This window comes from Phaenicophaeus curvirostris, chromosome 4 (assembly GCF_032191515.1).
Source record: "Phaenicophaeus curvirostris isolate KB17595 chromosome 4, BPBGC_Pcur_1.0, whole genome shotgun sequence".
NCBI classification, from domain to species: Eukaryota; Metazoa; Chordata; class Aves; order Cuculiformes; family Cuculidae; genus Phaenicophaeus; species Phaenicophaeus curvirostris.
Genome location: NC_091395.1, coordinates 52,186,492 through 52,203,758, shown reverse-complemented (window position 1 = coordinate 52,203,758; position 17,267 = coordinate 52,186,492). Strand labels below are relative to the sequence as shown.

General features: G+C 40.5%; 1 protein-coding gene across 2 annotated transcripts in view; it reads right to left on the bottom strand.

The window, feature by feature from the left end:
* KCTD8 (potassium channel tetramerization domain containing 8) overlaps window positions 1-5,469 on the bottom strand; it is a 96,638-nt gene extending 91,169 nt beyond the window's left edge. Inside the window, exons 1-2 of one of the 2 annotated variants that reach the window (XM_069856113.1) lie at window positions 4,591-5,469; window positions 1,975-2,054 (exon numbers count right to left, since the gene is read on the bottom strand). In XM_069856113.1, coding sequence (XP_069712214.1) covers window positions 2,014-2,054; window positions 4,591-5,428 — 879 coding nt within the window. In that variant the 5' untranslated portion in view covers window positions 5,429-5,469 and the 3' untranslated portion in view covers window positions 1,975-2,013. Of the gene's footprint in view, window positions 1-1,974; window positions 2,055-4,590 lie in introns of those variants that run through there. The other variant, XM_069856112.1, reaches the window with a different exon arrangement.
* Between the last annotated feature and the right edge of the window lie 11,798 nt (window positions 5,470-17,267).

Below are 17,267 nucleotides of genomic sequence, written 5' to 3'. Positions count from 1 at the left end.
TATTCCTGTACCACCAAAAACTTGTACTCTAACTTTTCAGGCTCTGATTCAGGCCCAAAGTAAGTAGTTTGATTACACCTTCATGTTCCACAAAGAAGCAAAATCCTTGTTTTACTTTTGTCTTATTCTCCTCACTCTCCTCAGTCTAGCACGTTTCACATCTATTTGCTCCACATCAAATAGTACAGGTACACACTCCATGTAGCACAAACTCCAGCAAATAAGGAGTGGTGGATGGAGCTTGGCACGGTCAAAGAAACCATAGGCAGAATGGCTCTCATATCATTCTAGCCTTAGAAGGGTAGTTTAAGGTTACCTGCAAACCCACCACCCTCTTACTATTATCTCAGTGGAATGTTGCACTGAGTTTGGCACAGAGCAAATAACATCTCAAAGTATGTACATAGATGCTTGTTCCCCAAGTTTCAACAGTCACCTTCTGTTTTGTCCTTCTTATCGCAAAGACACAAAAAATATTGGGGAGGGAGGGTGTCTTGCCATTGGGGGGGCTAGGTTTGGCTTTGTTATTGTTTTTGGGGTTATTTTCCATATACCACATTGTTTCCTGAAAGTTCATTGTTTCCAACTGCTTATTCCCCACTGTTTATGAAATTCTTATCACTTGTTTATGACTATTTGCACAGCAACCAATGTAATCTCAAGATGTTGTGACTTCAAGTGGAAAATAAGCACCAAAAGTCATGCAAATGTCACCTGTTACAAACAAAAACAGAAGACAAGGAAACAGAAAATGTCACATGTGAAACAGTAGTGTCAAAGAGAAAACATGTCAAAGAGTTTTTTTCATGAAGTTTTACTGCATTTTTCTTACAGTAAACATATCAGCTCAGCACAGAAAGCTTCCAGTTAGGCATCATGTTCTCAACACCCCTAAGTCAGATTGCAGAGCAGATGTTAAATGCAAAATCCATTAAGACCAATTAGATTCTACCAAAGAAAAAAAAAGTAATAGCATGCACAGACAATCCGGCATTACACAACAGTACTGAGAGATAGTGAATGACACAAAAAAGAACAAAAGCTTCAAAATGTAAATTGCACCCATTCCTCAGAAAGACACCAGCTAATAACAGAAGGTCTGTTGTGTTACCTGCAGCCACTTGAAGCAAGGTCTCATTATTTCTAGCATCCAGTCTCCAACTAGGAACAGCTTTTGTGAAAGCCATTGCCTACTGCACACCAACAGGTAGCTAATCAGTGTCCTCTATGGTAGCTCGAAACTAAGCAGCAAAAGAGTTTGAGCCTCTTTTCCAAACTGCATATGCAATTAATGTGATGTTTACTGACCCAAGTCACCCTCATACATGCTAAGGTGAGAGCTTTAATAGCTTAGAGATCCCTGATAGCCTTCAGGCATGGAGGCAAGTTATCAGGAGAAAAAAATAAGGAAAAGTTTGTGGTACGCTCTGGTAGACCCTTTTCTATACCACATTAAAAGTTACTCCTTTTATTGACCACTAGGAGAAAGGATTTGTAAGAGATACATGGAACAGATCTACGAGCATTTTTCAGAAATAAGGCACCCGTGCAAGGTGCAAGTTAAACTCTGACCATGATGCTATTGTGTAGACAAATGGAGCTGTCATTTTATACGCGACAGCTTGCACACCACTGAGGTAAAAGAATCTCATGTTTTTTACAGGAGTTACGTGTATTAAGAAGGAAAGCCTGCCTCTGGACCTGTTGCCAGGACCTGTTGCCAGGACATGTTGCCAAAGGCTGAAGCATTACTTCCTGGTAAGTAGCTTCAAATGACGCCTGCGACAACTAATCTATCCCTAGATATTAAGAAATGCACAAATTCAGTAAACGTGGACTACCCAAATTAAATTTCATCGGCAATAATGTTTAGGAAAATATATTTCCACTTTTTAAAAAAGTGACAGGTGGCCATTTCAACTCAAAATACCTACCAAAGTTTAAGAGATACTAGAAACAAAATCTGTTCTACAAACCATACATTAGAGGCCACCTTTGGGTTTCAAATGTTCCTTAGTAGCTCCCAGTGAGAAACTCATTCAACCACTCATGACCTAAGGAAACAGTCAGAATATACACATCTTTACATATTTTTCCAATCACTTTGCTATCTACCATTATGAGAAAACAGATTTGTCCACAAGTCCTCAGGAGAAATGGTGAAAGACAAGTCTGTGTGGCTGTGGCTGCTATAGAATTACAGATCAACAACTAATAGAGTTGCTGGTTGCAGATGGTCATGCTGTGAATAACATTTGCAAGTGCAGCTAGGGCTTTTTCCAGGGGAACATAAAACCAGGTTCCTTCTCCGATAACACAAAATTAAATCTCAAGCACCGGCCAAAACCAGAAGAGGCTTCCCAAAGTTCTTTGTCTTTATACTTTTGTCTGTAAGGCACAGCCCAGGGCTGGACACTGCTCTTGAAATCAGTAACCTACCAACTGAAACTGCCTCCTTTCTAGGCTTCATGGGGACATGTGGCAAAGAATATCAGAGATTTGAATTGAAGAATAGCTCTTGTCCTGCTTTTGAGGTCTGCTTTTGAGTGAGGTAGGCATACAGTCCTGGCAAATGCTATTGGAGAGACCACAGCTGGTAACCCCAACCACTCTTCTTAACCCCGGTGCAAAACACTAAGGCTTCCAAAGTTTCCTCTCCTTTCAATGGATTCTTGTGCAACAGTCTGGCAAAGCAAACACCCAATTCATCCAGGGCGTTTAACAACAATAAAGTATTGTTTTATAAACAGTCTCCATCAACTGGATACTTAGTTACTAAAACAAAACACACACACAAAAGGTGTTTTGCTTGTTTCTCCTCTCATTTTGGGGACTAAGTTTTGTCTCAACGCTACTGTATTTTGGAAAAATCTATCTAGTCGTACAAAGATGTATAAAACTGTTAAAAAGGTTGCTAAATACATAACAAACAACTAAAACAAAAATATGCTCCCCATCTTTTCAGCACTCAGAAATCATTACCTGTTTTACTTTTCACAGCATCATAACCTGGAAGACTAAAAATCGAAACAAAACTCTTCATGTAAAACATTCAATTCATCCCTGGCATTTTTCCATGTAAATCAGTGGTATTACACCAGGGATTAATTTGGAACACTGATGTGAATTAGAGCACTGTTCCATACAGTGACCTCATCATAACACATACACACACAAAAAAAGCCTAAAATGTTACAAGTATCACAAATGTACACAAATAATTATGCAACTAAAAATCTACTTCTGAGCAGAACAGGCTATTTCATAGTCTTGATAATAACAATAAAGAATTTTTACTATTTTGAAAATCAGTACACTCATTTTTCTCTGAAAGACAATTTAATAATCATGTAAAATACTTGATAAAGTCCACTCAGAAGAATGTAAAGCTTGTCTATAGCTCAGTTTTTATGTATCTTAATGAAATATGACTGGTAACAGATTATGCAACGAACCTTCAGAAACTGTTTTAATATAGTCTTGAAGATTGATTTGAAGTACCTGCCCAGCAATAGGTGGTCACCACCTATATAACACACAGCAATGTAAACTATTTAATTAATCTATCCTCCAAGTAGAAAACCACTAACATCTCCCTCCTTTATTCAATACTGTGCCTAGACACAGTTTTGCAGGCAAAACAGGTTGTTTCCCTGTAGCTGCCCTGCTGGTGAAGTCAGTTAGAGGCTCCAACACCCACCTCACCAGAGAGGCAGGCGGTTGCTCTGCCAAAGCATCCCTCCTGCGCTCAGGGAGCGTGAGACCACACAGAGGCAGGAGAGGAAGGAAGTCAACGGAGAACACGTTTCGATTCTCAAACACATCTGTACTGCTTAAGGCTGTCTCTGCCTTTCAAAGACAAATCTCTGCCGGGGGCTGGTGTTCTCCATCCAGCTGCAGTTTCACTACCCGAAATCCCTGCCCAGTCAGTGCCCTACATAGCTCTACACACTTTGCCAGGTTGATTCGTTGTCGCTCTTATTTTCCTGTTTGCTAGTGGCCTGAAACCTTTAAGGCTACCCACAGCCGAGCAGCGGAGTTGTTTAGGAGCTGCACACAGGCTAAGGAGTGGGTTAGTGTCTTCTTTCCTTCTCCCCCACCCTTGGAGCCAGGCTCCTCGGGCAGTTGGCAGTGCCCCTGCCGCCCGTTCCCTAACGGAGCCCTAACGCAGCGCGCTCCTCCGGGAGGGCAACGCCGCGAGAAAACATTAAACCCCTTCCTCGCCCGGGGCTCCACCTCGCCGGGAGGGAGCTCCGCAAGCCCCCAGCCCCCAGGGGACCCCGGCACGGCGCTGCGGGAGGGATGCCTTTCCCCGCTCCAAGCTCGGCACCAAAAGGTGGAGGCGCAGCCCCCCAACGCCTCTAAGGGATGGGGGGAGCCGCTCCCTCGCCGCGCTCCGGATGGGGCATCACAGCAGCCCCCAAAGCGCAATTCGAAGCGAATGAGAGGGTGAAGGGGGCAGCCCCAATTTATCCCGAGCTACGCGCTGCTTTGGGACGGAAAGGGCTGGAGCGCGGGGGGTACTTGGAACCCCAACACCGCCGCGCACCCCGCGGGGGTGGGAGAGGCAGCGGCGCGGGCGGCACTTACTGAAGAAGATGTACTCGGTGTAGCTGCTCCAGATCTTGTCGTCCCTGTACTGGTTGATGAAGGCGGCGGTACCGGTGGAGTTGCAAGCCACCATGTGGAAGCCCGCCTCGGAGAGCCGGTCGAAGGCTTGCTCCAGGTAGGTGAATTTGAGGTAGAAGCGGGAGGTGTACTTCTCAGGGGGGCGGTCGGGGTCGCGGCTCTCGTTGAGGGTCTCTCCGAAGACCTCCTTGGCCAGGGCGATCCTGCCGCACACCATGATGCGGGCGACGCGGCGGAACTTGGCGTCCGCCTGGTTGTCCCGCACGGTGGTGTAGGAGCCGCGGTAACCCACGGTCAGGAAGCCCGAGCGCTTGTCCAGCGCCGCCCGCTGCAGCCGGTCGCCGCTGCCCTGCGAGCTGCCGTCCTCCAGGTCGCTCTGGCAGCCCTCGTCGTTGAGCGAGCTCTGCTTGGTGACCTTGGGCGACAGCAGCTTCACCAGGTCGCCCAGCTGGAAGTACTCGGCTTCCCGCAGGAGCCGCTCCTTCTCGGGGAAGTGCTCGGGCAGCGCCAGCTGCTTGTCCCGCAGGTAATCCAGCACGTACCTGAAGAGGAAGCCGTCGCGGTCGATGAAGAAGCGCGCCCGGCTGTCCCTGGGCAGCTGGCGCGCCGCCGCCGGGCCGCCCCGGCAGGGCGAGAACATGGTAGCCAGCGTGCTGTCCGGGACGCTGAGCAGCGTGGAGTGCCTCGTCACGTACACCTGGCCCCCCACGTTCAGCTCCACCACCTCGGGGAACGCCGACGGCCCCGACACCATGTCGCTGATGGGCAGGATGCTGCCGCCCGCCTCCTTCAAAGCCATGGCTGCGAGCGGGCGGCCGCGAAGGAGGGTCTCCCTCCTAAAAAAGGCGGCCTCCCTCCCCTCCACCCACCCCACCCCTCCTTCTCTTCCTCCTCCTCCTCCTTCTCCTCCTTCTCCTCCGCCTTCCCCCGCCGCCGGGAGCGCCTGGAAGCGCCTGGGCAGCGCCTGTGCTGCGCTCGCCCTGCGGCGCGGCGCTCCCTGCCCCGCGGGGCTGCCCCAGCGCCGCCCCCAGCCCGAGCGCTCGCCGGAGCCGGCTGCCCCTCGGCAAGCAGCCGTGCCCCTACCCCCCGGCTCCACCCCTCGCCTCGGCGGCGCCGGGGGGGGGTTGCTTCTCTTTGGATGTCCCCTCCTCGCCTTCAAAACCTCCCAGGCTCCCCTGAATCCCTCGCTCGCGGAGTGCCACGGGGGTGGTCGTCCTTCCAAAAGCAGCATCCTCCGGGATGCGTGTGACCGCGTTTTCCATCGCCGTCCCTATGTTAACGTGCCTTTACCGTGAGGGAAAGGCCCTGGTGGGACACAAATGCTGTATTTGATGTCCTATTGCTTCCCTGGGACGCGTCATGCTAAGATCTTGACTTTCAGAGAAGCGTAATGCGCTCTCTAGCTTGACAATGGAATTGGGGTGATTCAGAGCAGAAAAGGGAGTCAGTTACCATTAGAATCCAGATGCCGCACACAGATTTTTATTTGGAACACGCTAGCATGTGGATTATTGGCCACGAAGCAACTAAAGTTGCACACTAGTTAAGATTTGTCTAGTTTTGTTTTGTTTTGTTTTCAGCCAGAGCTGCAAGTCACTTCCATCCAGGTTTCTGGTGCATGTAGTTTCAGGCTGTGCTGCTGGAATCTGTCAGAGCACAGACTTGTGCCCCTGCATTGGATGAGAGATGTACAATTGCTCTTGCCAGTAGAAACAGGCCTAAGCATTTCTGTGGCTACCAGTACCAAATGTAAATGTGACTCTGATGTGCTCAGTGCATGGGAACCCTTTAGCTTTGGTTTTTATATTTTCTTAAAAGTTAAGGTTTATACCTTTAATTGTGTTACACAGAGGCGGGAGCTGAACTTGTTCTTCATTTAAACAATATAATTTTAGGCCTGGGGGTAAAAGACATCAATTCACAGGCAGGTGCAGTTACCTCCTCGTGACTGTGCAGTGATGAAGAAAGTGAGCTTCCTTCATCAGTTACACAAAGCTTAGTCACGTTCTGAAAACTGCTTGTGTCGACTTCTTGCTTTTAAAGCAGTAACACAGACATCTCTACAGCACTGCATCCCACCTATCTTAGATACCTCTTTCAAGGTGGAATGAATCAGTCTATGGTGGTGCCTTTCTCCCTCTGGTTTTGGTAGAGAACTCCTAGCTTGTACACAGCTAATGCTAGGGGAGTTGTATCAGCCACTCACCTATTGAGTGAGGAGTGTTGGAAAGACTGAGCAAAGTCTTCTAGAAAACTAGATACATTGTGCTTCAAACATAAGAATTATGTAGGACTGAAATTGCTTCTATCAGAGAGCAAGCATTCAGGAAAGATTTCTGCAGTGCTCCTTCTTGACCACTTCCTGAAATGATTAATAGTTTTGAGAATGGAGGTGACAGTAAGAAACTAAGCAAAATTCTGTCTCTATCCTTGGTTATTTTGTTTGAAATGCTCTTAAAGGTCAGAAAAATCATTCAAACTGCCGGGCACCAAGAAAGCAGGACATTGTTGTTAATTGACCGTTTAGTTGTATATTTCTTCAGGCTTAAGTCCTTAAGGCACAAGAGAAGACAATATTCATTGCTTTGTTCTTGCCTGCAGGGGTTATTGTTTCTCATGAGGATTCTGTTGAAATATTTCTGCTATTTCCAAGAGGACGGATTTCACATCCACCCTCTTCTGTGTAATACAGAATAATATTTTGCGCGTGCTTAATGCAACTTGTGCCTAAGCACTGCATTGCTGTGACACTGTAGCATTGCACCGATGAACGGCACTGAGTTACAGTCGTACCCAGTGCAGTGCCATTAGCAAGGGAACAACTGCATCCCTTTCTTATGTCCAGAAGCCCATGGCTACAGCAGAACTGTATCTTAAACCTTCTCTCTAGTGACTTGTGTTTATAAGGATCTATGATCCAAGGATATGTAGCTTGACAAATGTTAGAGTGAGATCATTTACTACATAAAATTGCCCAAGTTTGTCAGGTTGCATAGAAGTCATGCCTAAAAGAAATGCTAATATATTACTCAGGGAAAGAAGAAATTTCTTCTTGGGATTATCAGGGAAAGAAGAGAGAATCAGTGCTTCATTCTTTCTAGGCTCAACAGCCATTGCCTGAAGCACTTGAAAAATCCTTATACCAAATGTTGAAAAATCCTTATACCAAATGCTTTAGTCACTTCTGTATTAAGCTCCTGCATACTGTCTGTTATTTGGTCAGCTCACAGTTTCCTCTGTGAATAAATATACATTACACCCGACAATAAGTTTGTTTCAGTTGATGAAAAAAGCTCATATAAGTTTCAAAGGTGATTTTTATAAGAACATATTTGTGCTCTGTGGCAAGAAGAGGAGTAAGAAGCATCTTCTTACGTGATGTGTAGCATGGCAACATCCTGTGGTGCTATTTGAGTGAAGTCTAAGGCCAGTACAACAGAAACAAGTAATTTTACAAGTATATAAGAAAATATCCTTTAGTTTCAGGTATGTAAGGGTTTCTGGTGCCTAAGGCAGAGAAAAAAAAATGCATGTGAAAATCTGGTGCAAACAAAGGGCAGCAACAACAGCCTTGGAAAGCAGCCTGGAGGGGCACAGACAGGACGTGTTCCTAAGCAAAAAGCTTGTTTTCACTGTAGTCCTTCCTGGAATCAGTCAGGGGGCTGATTTGACCAGCCTACATGATAAATCTAGGCTTTTCTGAGAGGATCATGCTGAGAGAAGGGCAAATGACAGTGAGGAGGGTCAGGAAAATCATCCAGACCACATCATGTAGAACAACCAGGTCATCCTTATGAAAAATTCATGTAGATAAAAGTATGCATTAACTGCTGCTCAGACTGTTCACTTACGAAATGGAAAATAGGATATCAGGAATTAATACATTTACTTGGCTTATCACTCAGCCATGTTTTGAACTGATGCACTTGACAAAGGTAAGTTTTTTACATCTTAAAAATGTTTCTGTAATCTCTTGTGAAATTATATGTAATAAAAACTGATAAATGAAACATTTAGGGTTTCTGAGAAGGAGAGAGATGGAAATGAGAGTTTCCTTCACAAGAAATTTGTTTTAAAGGCACACTTCAGCATTATTCAAAAAAAAACCAAAAAAAGCATTCACTAATGTGTTCCAAGGTAATTCCTGCTATTACAGACTTATTTTTTAATATCATTGTGTAACATGAATTGAAGGATACCTAACCACTTTTCAAATTAAATTGTAAAATACATCTCTACTGAAAATGAACAACAAAGTAGAGGATAATGTGTAGGAGAAGAACGAACATGGAAATTGGACACTTAATTGGAGGTTCTTGGAGGGAGAATTATGAAAATTATGTAATCCCGGCAAGTGAACAAATTAGGTGCACTCTTTTAGTAGGGAGAAGATTCTTCTGGCAGAATCCCAGTGAAGTCAAAGGGAATAGTTCCTTTGTCCTGAATTGCAGGATCAGGCAGGAAGAGTAGTTCATCATGCAGAAAAGGTTCCAGTTGATTACTATGAGTAGATCTGCAATAATTACAGAAATCACCTCATAAGCACTTAAGATGATTATGTTGTCTTTCAAAAAGTTATCCGCCCAAAAAATGACATTAAAATTGTAGACAAGAGTGTGACAAACTGCCAGCAGAATCACATTTCTAATGCTGTTGTACACTGGCTCAGTAAGCCTTAAACACATTGGCTACTTTAACGATTCTCTCCTCCTTTTGGTTGTAATTTCTGTCATTTTCCCAGTTATTAATATTTTCCTCTTAAGAATTCTTAGATATTACTTGTTCCTTTACATCTTATTCTCTGTTGGCAACAAAGCATCATTCCGAAGAAATGGCTTTTCTAAAGAGTCTGAGCTTCCCAATTTTCCATCCACTAGGACTCATTTCAATATATATGTTACTTCTGGTCCTTATTAGCTCTTCTCTATATCACATTTTCCTTCTAGTCCCAAACTTCATCTTTTTAAAACCCTAAAATTATTTATATGTAATATTTAATTATTCCAAAATAATTAGAACTCTTTTCTACAAGAATGTAGAAATGTTTTTATTTATGTAATTAATTCCCAGAGTTCAACAGAAGTACTTGTACATGTAAAGGTAGTGCTGTTACAATTTGTACACTCAGGACTTAAATAATGCTGCATACATTTAGATTAATATTATAGATGTTTAGTTGTGCTGCTGAGACTGAAATCAGAAGAAATTGGTCTGCACACTTGATTCTGAGACTGTGGGAGCGTTTTTTGTTACAGTCCATAGTAATTCATTGCTCTAATGTAACCTGTATATGAAACATAGCAAGTACTTATTAAGGTTTCAAAGATGATGCATTCTCAGGGAAAAAACCAAACAATTTGATGAGAAGTTTTGTCAGACAGGTTAATCAAGAAAGAATTTAGCAAGTTTTACTTCCCAAGGACTGGAAGTTTCAGTCACTAACAGCTAATGTATCTGTTTTCTGACAGTATTTATGGAGGTTACCGCTGTGAAGTCAGTCCTGTCATACTGTGGCTGAAGCGATTTGTTTGAATTATTCACAGCAACAGCTGCATGAGCTTTACCTGATGAGTTCTTTGGGTCCAAAGTCATTTATGAAAGTTAAAATAAAGCTTGTTCTTTCATACTGTAGCTGTTTAGAGTATTTCCTATACTATGCTACAGTACCAAAGCAAAAACAAAAGAAAGAACAACATCAAGAATTATAAGCTAGTCTAGCTTCATTAAAATATATCGATTTTATTATTTTATCCTAACATATATGAGAATAATTTAATATTTTATGTTATTGTATTTGTTCCATGAAGAATGCAACAATTTCTTTTTCATCAAGATTAGCCCTTAGAATTAGCATTCCCAAAGTACTTTGGCTCATAGTGCTTTTTCAAAGCAGAAATATGTTTTCTATGTGAATTAACAGTGCCTTAATTCTATGTAAAATCTACCTTCAGTGTAGCAAACTCTACATTTAGCATATTCTGTGTATAAACATCCCCATAGCAAGAATCTGTTAGCTTGCTGTTAATTAGGCATAATGGCATGAACAGTTATGCAAGTGTATCCCAAATACGACAATGACATTTTTCTCACTTTTCTCAGTGAAGGCTGTATTTAGCATTTGAATGTACTGTTTTTTTTTCCCTTCTTCCTTGATTTATCATTTTAAAAAACATCTTTTAAATGGTGATCAATGTGAAGTGGTCTCCATAGAAGTACTGCGTATTGATGTTCTGCTCAGCTGCTCTTTTCTTTCTTATTCTCAAGCAGCAGTTTCCCAGAGCCTGCTAAAATCATCACATGAATAGAACAAACATATGTATCTTGTACCATATTGTTTTGTTATAGTGAAGTTGGGTTGTATTTCATTAACTTCTGACTCCTGAATATTAAACATATAATATGGTCACTTGCTATAGCAACAGATTTTATGCGACTATGCTCTCTTTTGTTGTCGTCAGGACAGGGAATCTCATATATTCTCACCAACATTTCTTTATGAACCTAAGTTGAATCAAATCCAGAAACATCAGGTACACCTGTCCATGGAGCGGTACAAACTTGTGCTGGAGCAGCTAGTCTGACTGGTACTGTTTTGCCAATAAAGATTTTGATTTTCCTAGTTTTGATAGAGTCTGCATAATCACAGCTCCCTTTGGCTTCAGCTTGTGTTTGTGGTATTCAGGAGTTCTGATAAGTAGGCACTTAATGTCTGAGTGGGTATATATCTACAGTCTAGCACACAGAAATTAACACAGTAGTGTTTATTTCAGGAACTCCCTACAGTAGTACAAATTATGGCTCCACTAAACTCAGTATAGATTTTTCCTGTTTGCTGTAGGTTATCTAATATTGGTATGGACATTCATAATGATATTTTCCTTCTTCATTGAGTGAGAAAATATCAAAGAAAGTATAACATACGGTACTTTTTCAGTATAAAATTATGCTTAAGTATATGCACAAAACTAAGAATGTCATGTTTCTGGTAATATCTGTACTTGTTGTATTGTACATCAGCATTCCTTTTGGCTAAGTGAAAAAGGAAGAGGAAGTGTCAGGCATGGCTCTGAATCTGCAGAACACTTAAGACCAGAACTATAAGGATATACAAGAATCTATCCTAATTCACTGAAATTGATATGATTGAAGTGTTTAGACAGGAGGTAAGTGCTTCAATATCAGTTTGGCACTGGACATATAAACACTTCTGCAATCCTTGAAGAGCCCCATTGGCTATGATGAGAGTACTGATCAATGTAAAAGAATTCACATGCAATGCAGAATCAGAGATATACTGAAGTCCTTGCTTCTGTCAGTTATATGGATGTTTCATTAGTATGAAACTATTTATATAGAGCATAAAATAATAATTCATAATGCTTTAGAACTTACTGTCTACTTATTTCATTCTGCAAGAGACAAAATAGCATAGTGAAATATGTATATTTGTTTGTAACTTCAAGAGATATATTTTCTTTTTTCTTTGTGTACTTGGTATTTTCTCCCTGATATTCCACTGAAGAACAAAATCAGAATATAAAGATAGAACTTCTTTGTCATACAGGGGACTGCATTCACAAAAGAAAGCTACAAAAGGTACTGTAATGATAAATTAATGATAGCTTTAAAAGAAAAATTATGGAAGTGACAAGACTCCAAAGAATATCACAGTAAATTAACACATGTGAATGCAAAAGTCAGTATTAAGTACTAATAACAATCTACATTTGATTTTGCAGCCAACCAAATTGTTGTCACTATCAGAATAGTATTAATAAAAGCCATAAAGGAATAAGAATAAAGTAAAATTTGCAGTGGTAGACTGCCCAAAATGATTTAGAAATGGCTGCCTCCCACGTCTGAGAAGACAATAAAAAATGTCAGTTTTTTCACAGCTCCTAGAGAGAAAAACCCACATAAGCACACACTTATAAGGGGCAATAACACCAAAAAAAAAAGGCGTATTTCTGTTGAAATGCTGTACCATGGTTTTTTTCTTCCTGTCATGTCAATTGTCTATGTTGCAATTGACAGACTTTCTTTTTCTTTGTAGGGAACATACATATTAACAGGCATATATAAACGTATGTCTATTCTTTATATTAAAATATGTGATACAAACTATTATTGATGACCTGTAAATAACTACTTCACTGTTCCAATGTTTTTATATCAAAGCTGGCAATTATGTTATATGTATATTTATACATAAGAGATTAAAAGTCACCCAAGTGCCCTGTCAATTGTTCCTTCAATTCCTGCTGACACTTTCTGATTTGGGAAAGAAAGACTTCTAGGAATTATCTGAGTGCACTAGTAACTCAGGGTTATTTTGTATTCCAATGTTGGAGTAACATCTTATAATCAATAGGATAGTATCTTATAATCAGTTGAACCTATTCAAGCAAATCCAAATTTTTCTGAATGTGGCCTTTCTAACACATATGTACATAGAGAAGATGAAAACAAAATTATAGAGTAAATGCTAACAGGGAAGTGTATTTTTTGTTGTGGATATGTGCTATATAAGAGATTAATGGGGAATTTATAGACATTAATATATTGTAATGTAAGCTCAATAATAAAAGGCTGTTATAATGCCTGAATAAAAATGGAAAGAAGTCTAACAACGTAGGTAGGAGAATGGGACAGCTAGTAATATGAAAAAAAGCAGGATATTATAGGCCAAATTTATGTCTAGCTCAAAGAAAACATTAACTGAGCTATTAACAATAAAAGATATAGATTAGATGAAGATGGCAGAAATGTGAAACATGAAGTATGTGCCTTCCTTATGAGCATAAAATCTCATTCCCTTGGAATGAGATTACTTCATCCCTTTTTACACTGGGGCAGAGAACCTGGAGAAGGGTGAAAAATGTTGTAATATTAGCTTAAATCAGCCAACTAACAAATTCAGTATGGAGAGGAGATGTTTGGGTTTGCCTTCCATATGGCCCAGCCCATGCTATGAGAAGAGGCAGAGGTGAGCCAAAGTGTTCTCTCTGTGTTTTCCTGTGGCAGGTATTTGTATGGGCAGTGATTTGTTTGTTCCTTGAGCAAAGAACAGTGGTTATCTGGTCATTCCTAAGGCTGCAGTATCATTCAGGGTTGGATTTGAATTGATCTCTGAGAATAAACTGGTTACAGAAATATGCACCTCTCCGCCTTCTCCAGAAACAGCAGCTCAAGTGTGAAATGACTGAGTAAATGAAAAGGCATATGGAAAGGTCGAGAGAGCTGTAGGAGTAATGGGAGATTTTCTTAACCTAGTCAGAGATTTGAGAAAACCAACTGGAAGAAATGCAGCTGGTAGTAAATATGCAGAGATAAAACACAGCTGCTATTTTCTACATTGTAAGTTTCAAAATACTTTCAGCACAAATACTGCTTGGAATGACAAACCACACAAATATGCAGAAGTAAGTATGGAGGATGCCAAGCATAAACCTGAGATTAGAAGAAAAAAAAATGTGAAAGAGAGGTGTCCCTTTAAACATCAAGCCAACATGCTTCAGTAGCTGATAGTTAAACTCCAGTTGGTGGAGGTACTAGGGAATACAAAGACATTTCAATACAGTTATTGAACTTTCTAAATGTACTTGGTCCTATGAGTGGGGAATAAATGTAATGTAAATACCTATACATAAAGTACTAATAAAGCATTAGCAGAGAATTAAGAACATGGCCAACCACTTTGGGATTTGACTAATAAACTTTGTCTTAACATTGGTTTCAGTTTTGTGAAGTGCACTTCATATTATAAATCACTAAACATTACAGGTGTTGGTCATTTTTCCATCTGTTGAAAATTACGAATTGAAGGATCATAATCCTAAAACCCCCAAAACATTCAAGTCTTCAAACTGACTTTTTAAATACTTTATTTTATTATTCTTTATGTACATTGCAAATGTGTCTTAGACCAGTGGTTGGCAGTCTGTGCTCTATCAGCTCTTGCAGTCACTAAAAGGTGACTAAGGTGAGCAGAATTAATGCTATGAGGTTGGAGTTTACTGCATAGTAGATCATACCCCCTGGCAGGGGATGGTAATCAAAAAAAGTTGAAACCGCTACCTTAGCTGAATATAAATAAGATCTATCATCCTCACAACTGTTGTTAAGTGGCCTACTTTTATAATCTCAGAGCTTTTTATAATGTAAACTTATCAAATAAGGTCCTCAGTTCTATTGTGGGATGTTTACACCGCTTGAGTAACGAAAGGTACTGTAGCAAAAACTGTGGCAACTCTATGCAAAATAATCTGTTAGACAGTTTTTCACAGCTTCCATCTATTCCTGCAGGGATATGGTATGCAGTTCTTGCAGGGCAGCATAATTCAGAGTAGTCTAGAGGCTGTTTGAAATTGTGCAATTGCCTAAATTAACCTAAAACTAACTTTAGTTCTCATATGTTTTAGTGTTGTGCAACAAATTACTGCAAACACCGTTTGTAACTGGAGTAGGAAGCAGAAACAAACTTCAGTTTAATTTTGTGGATTAATTTTTCAGACTGTGACCTACATGAATATTTACATACTCGTTCTTGGTTTAATTCCTGTCTGCCAAGATGATGACAGGTTTTGCTGGTACACACAAAAGTAACTTCACCTTTCCAAAGTGAAATATATTTTATTTCTAAGATGCATGATAGAAAAAGAGAATTGCGCTAAGGCACAATATGATAAAGGAGCATAATATAATTAGTTATCCCAGAGAGACTGCATTGCATGTAAATCAGAGGAGAATTTGTCCCATGGGATCATGTTTCTCTCTGGGACAAAAAGCATACCTTTTTTCAGTAATGTTAAACAAGAAATGAGTATGGCTAAACTTTGCACATGTGGAAGGAATATGGTCTCATCTGGTTTATTCATCCTTTAGGCATTGTGCTGTAACATATAATTAGGTTTCTACTACATACCTAATCATAGAGGCTGGTTTCAGATGAACCAGAGAGGCTGGCTGCCATCCATGCATTTTTACTGCATTAAAAGAAAAATCATTGATAGTGTCAAATTCATATTCATATTATCTGTGGTTGTGAGTGTCCTACCTAGGAGCACATAACACTACATTTTAACGGTGTCATGACCAGCTCCTTTACACTCTTCTCTTTGGAAAGAGGTAAAGACAAAATGTCTTCTTGAAAGCGTTGCAGTTTTGTTTTCTCATGGTTATGCTTTGTGTTACCTGTATTAATTCAGTAATGATAATAATGGGCTCAGGGTATGGATCAGAACAGACATTGGCCAGAGGAGCCTACTATTGATGAGAAGTAATAAATTATATGGTGGCCTAGATGTATCCCTAACACCCAGTGCATCAAAGACATTTTCATAGTTATAGGTAATAATACTTCCTATATGTTGATTGAGACTATTTGGTCATTGGGAGGCATATTTCTCGGGAAGAAAATTATTATATTCCATAGTATGGAAGTCACCTTGGAACAAGGCCCCTGTGTGCTCCACTGATCTATAAGAATAACCATGTGGAGACAGAAAAGGAGAATGCAGTAGAACAGGGCAGGAGAGCAGAGGTTTAGCTCCTAGAGACTTAAAAAGCAAAGAAATTGACTAAAAAACCTAGCCTCCCTCAAACTCAGCTGCAAAACTGTTATTTACCACAACAGGATTTTGCCTAAGAAATCTAGAATGCATCTCAACTACAACTCTGATTTTTTTAAAAAAAATCTAAGCAGACAAATTCATAGTTATTCTAAGGCAGAAAAATAATCTAAAGTCTTTAACCCTTATGTGAAATAACTTGCTTTCCCATCTTCAGCCTTTTCTAGACCAGTGCTGGCTTGAGGGGTTTTGTTACACTTGGATGAAATATGTGAGACAAAAAGCTCAATGAATCATGCAAAAAAGCAGTGAAAGTGCTAGGAGGTGCAGAGGGAAAGATTGCCTGTTAGAGATTAAATAGAAGGGAGAGTGGAAAGGGATTATTTTCTGAATATGTAAAAATATCACCTGAAACAAAAATATACTCTAGAGACTTCAGGGAAAACTGATTTTAAATGCTTTTTTCTTCATGTATTGCTTTTATAGAGGTTTATATCTGATCTGTAGCTATTAATGATGAAATCCTCCCGTGTTAAGAACCAGTACTGAGCCTATGTACTCCTTAAATCTCACTTAAACCTTCCAAACTGGGTTTAAGTGAGACAATAAAATGCTGTGCACTGTGATGAATAATGCCATAGAGCACATTTTCCAGTTTTCATAATGAGATTGAAATAAAAGTAATTTTTTCTTCAGATGAGTAGTGAAATACTCTCACTGTGGGTCAACAATGCCCCATTGTTTTGTTATCACCTGCAAGCTTTAGGCAAATATTTCATTTCATATTCAGTTGCTATACTGCATATGGTCATTATACAGAGAGTTGTCTGAGTTAGGTTACATTTATATTCAAATGACAAGTCATGATTCATTTTTTAGAAGATTCTTTGATAGTACTAAATAGCCTGATTAGAAATATATCATTATGGTACATTATGTCAACCAAATCTTTATGAGGCAGCATTCAGGCTGCCTTTAATGTTTATCTTCAGTGACATCCAGAAATGGAGACTAAAGCCAAGCATGGTCATGCCGAGAATGGAAATTTGAGGAGTCTTTTTCATTTAT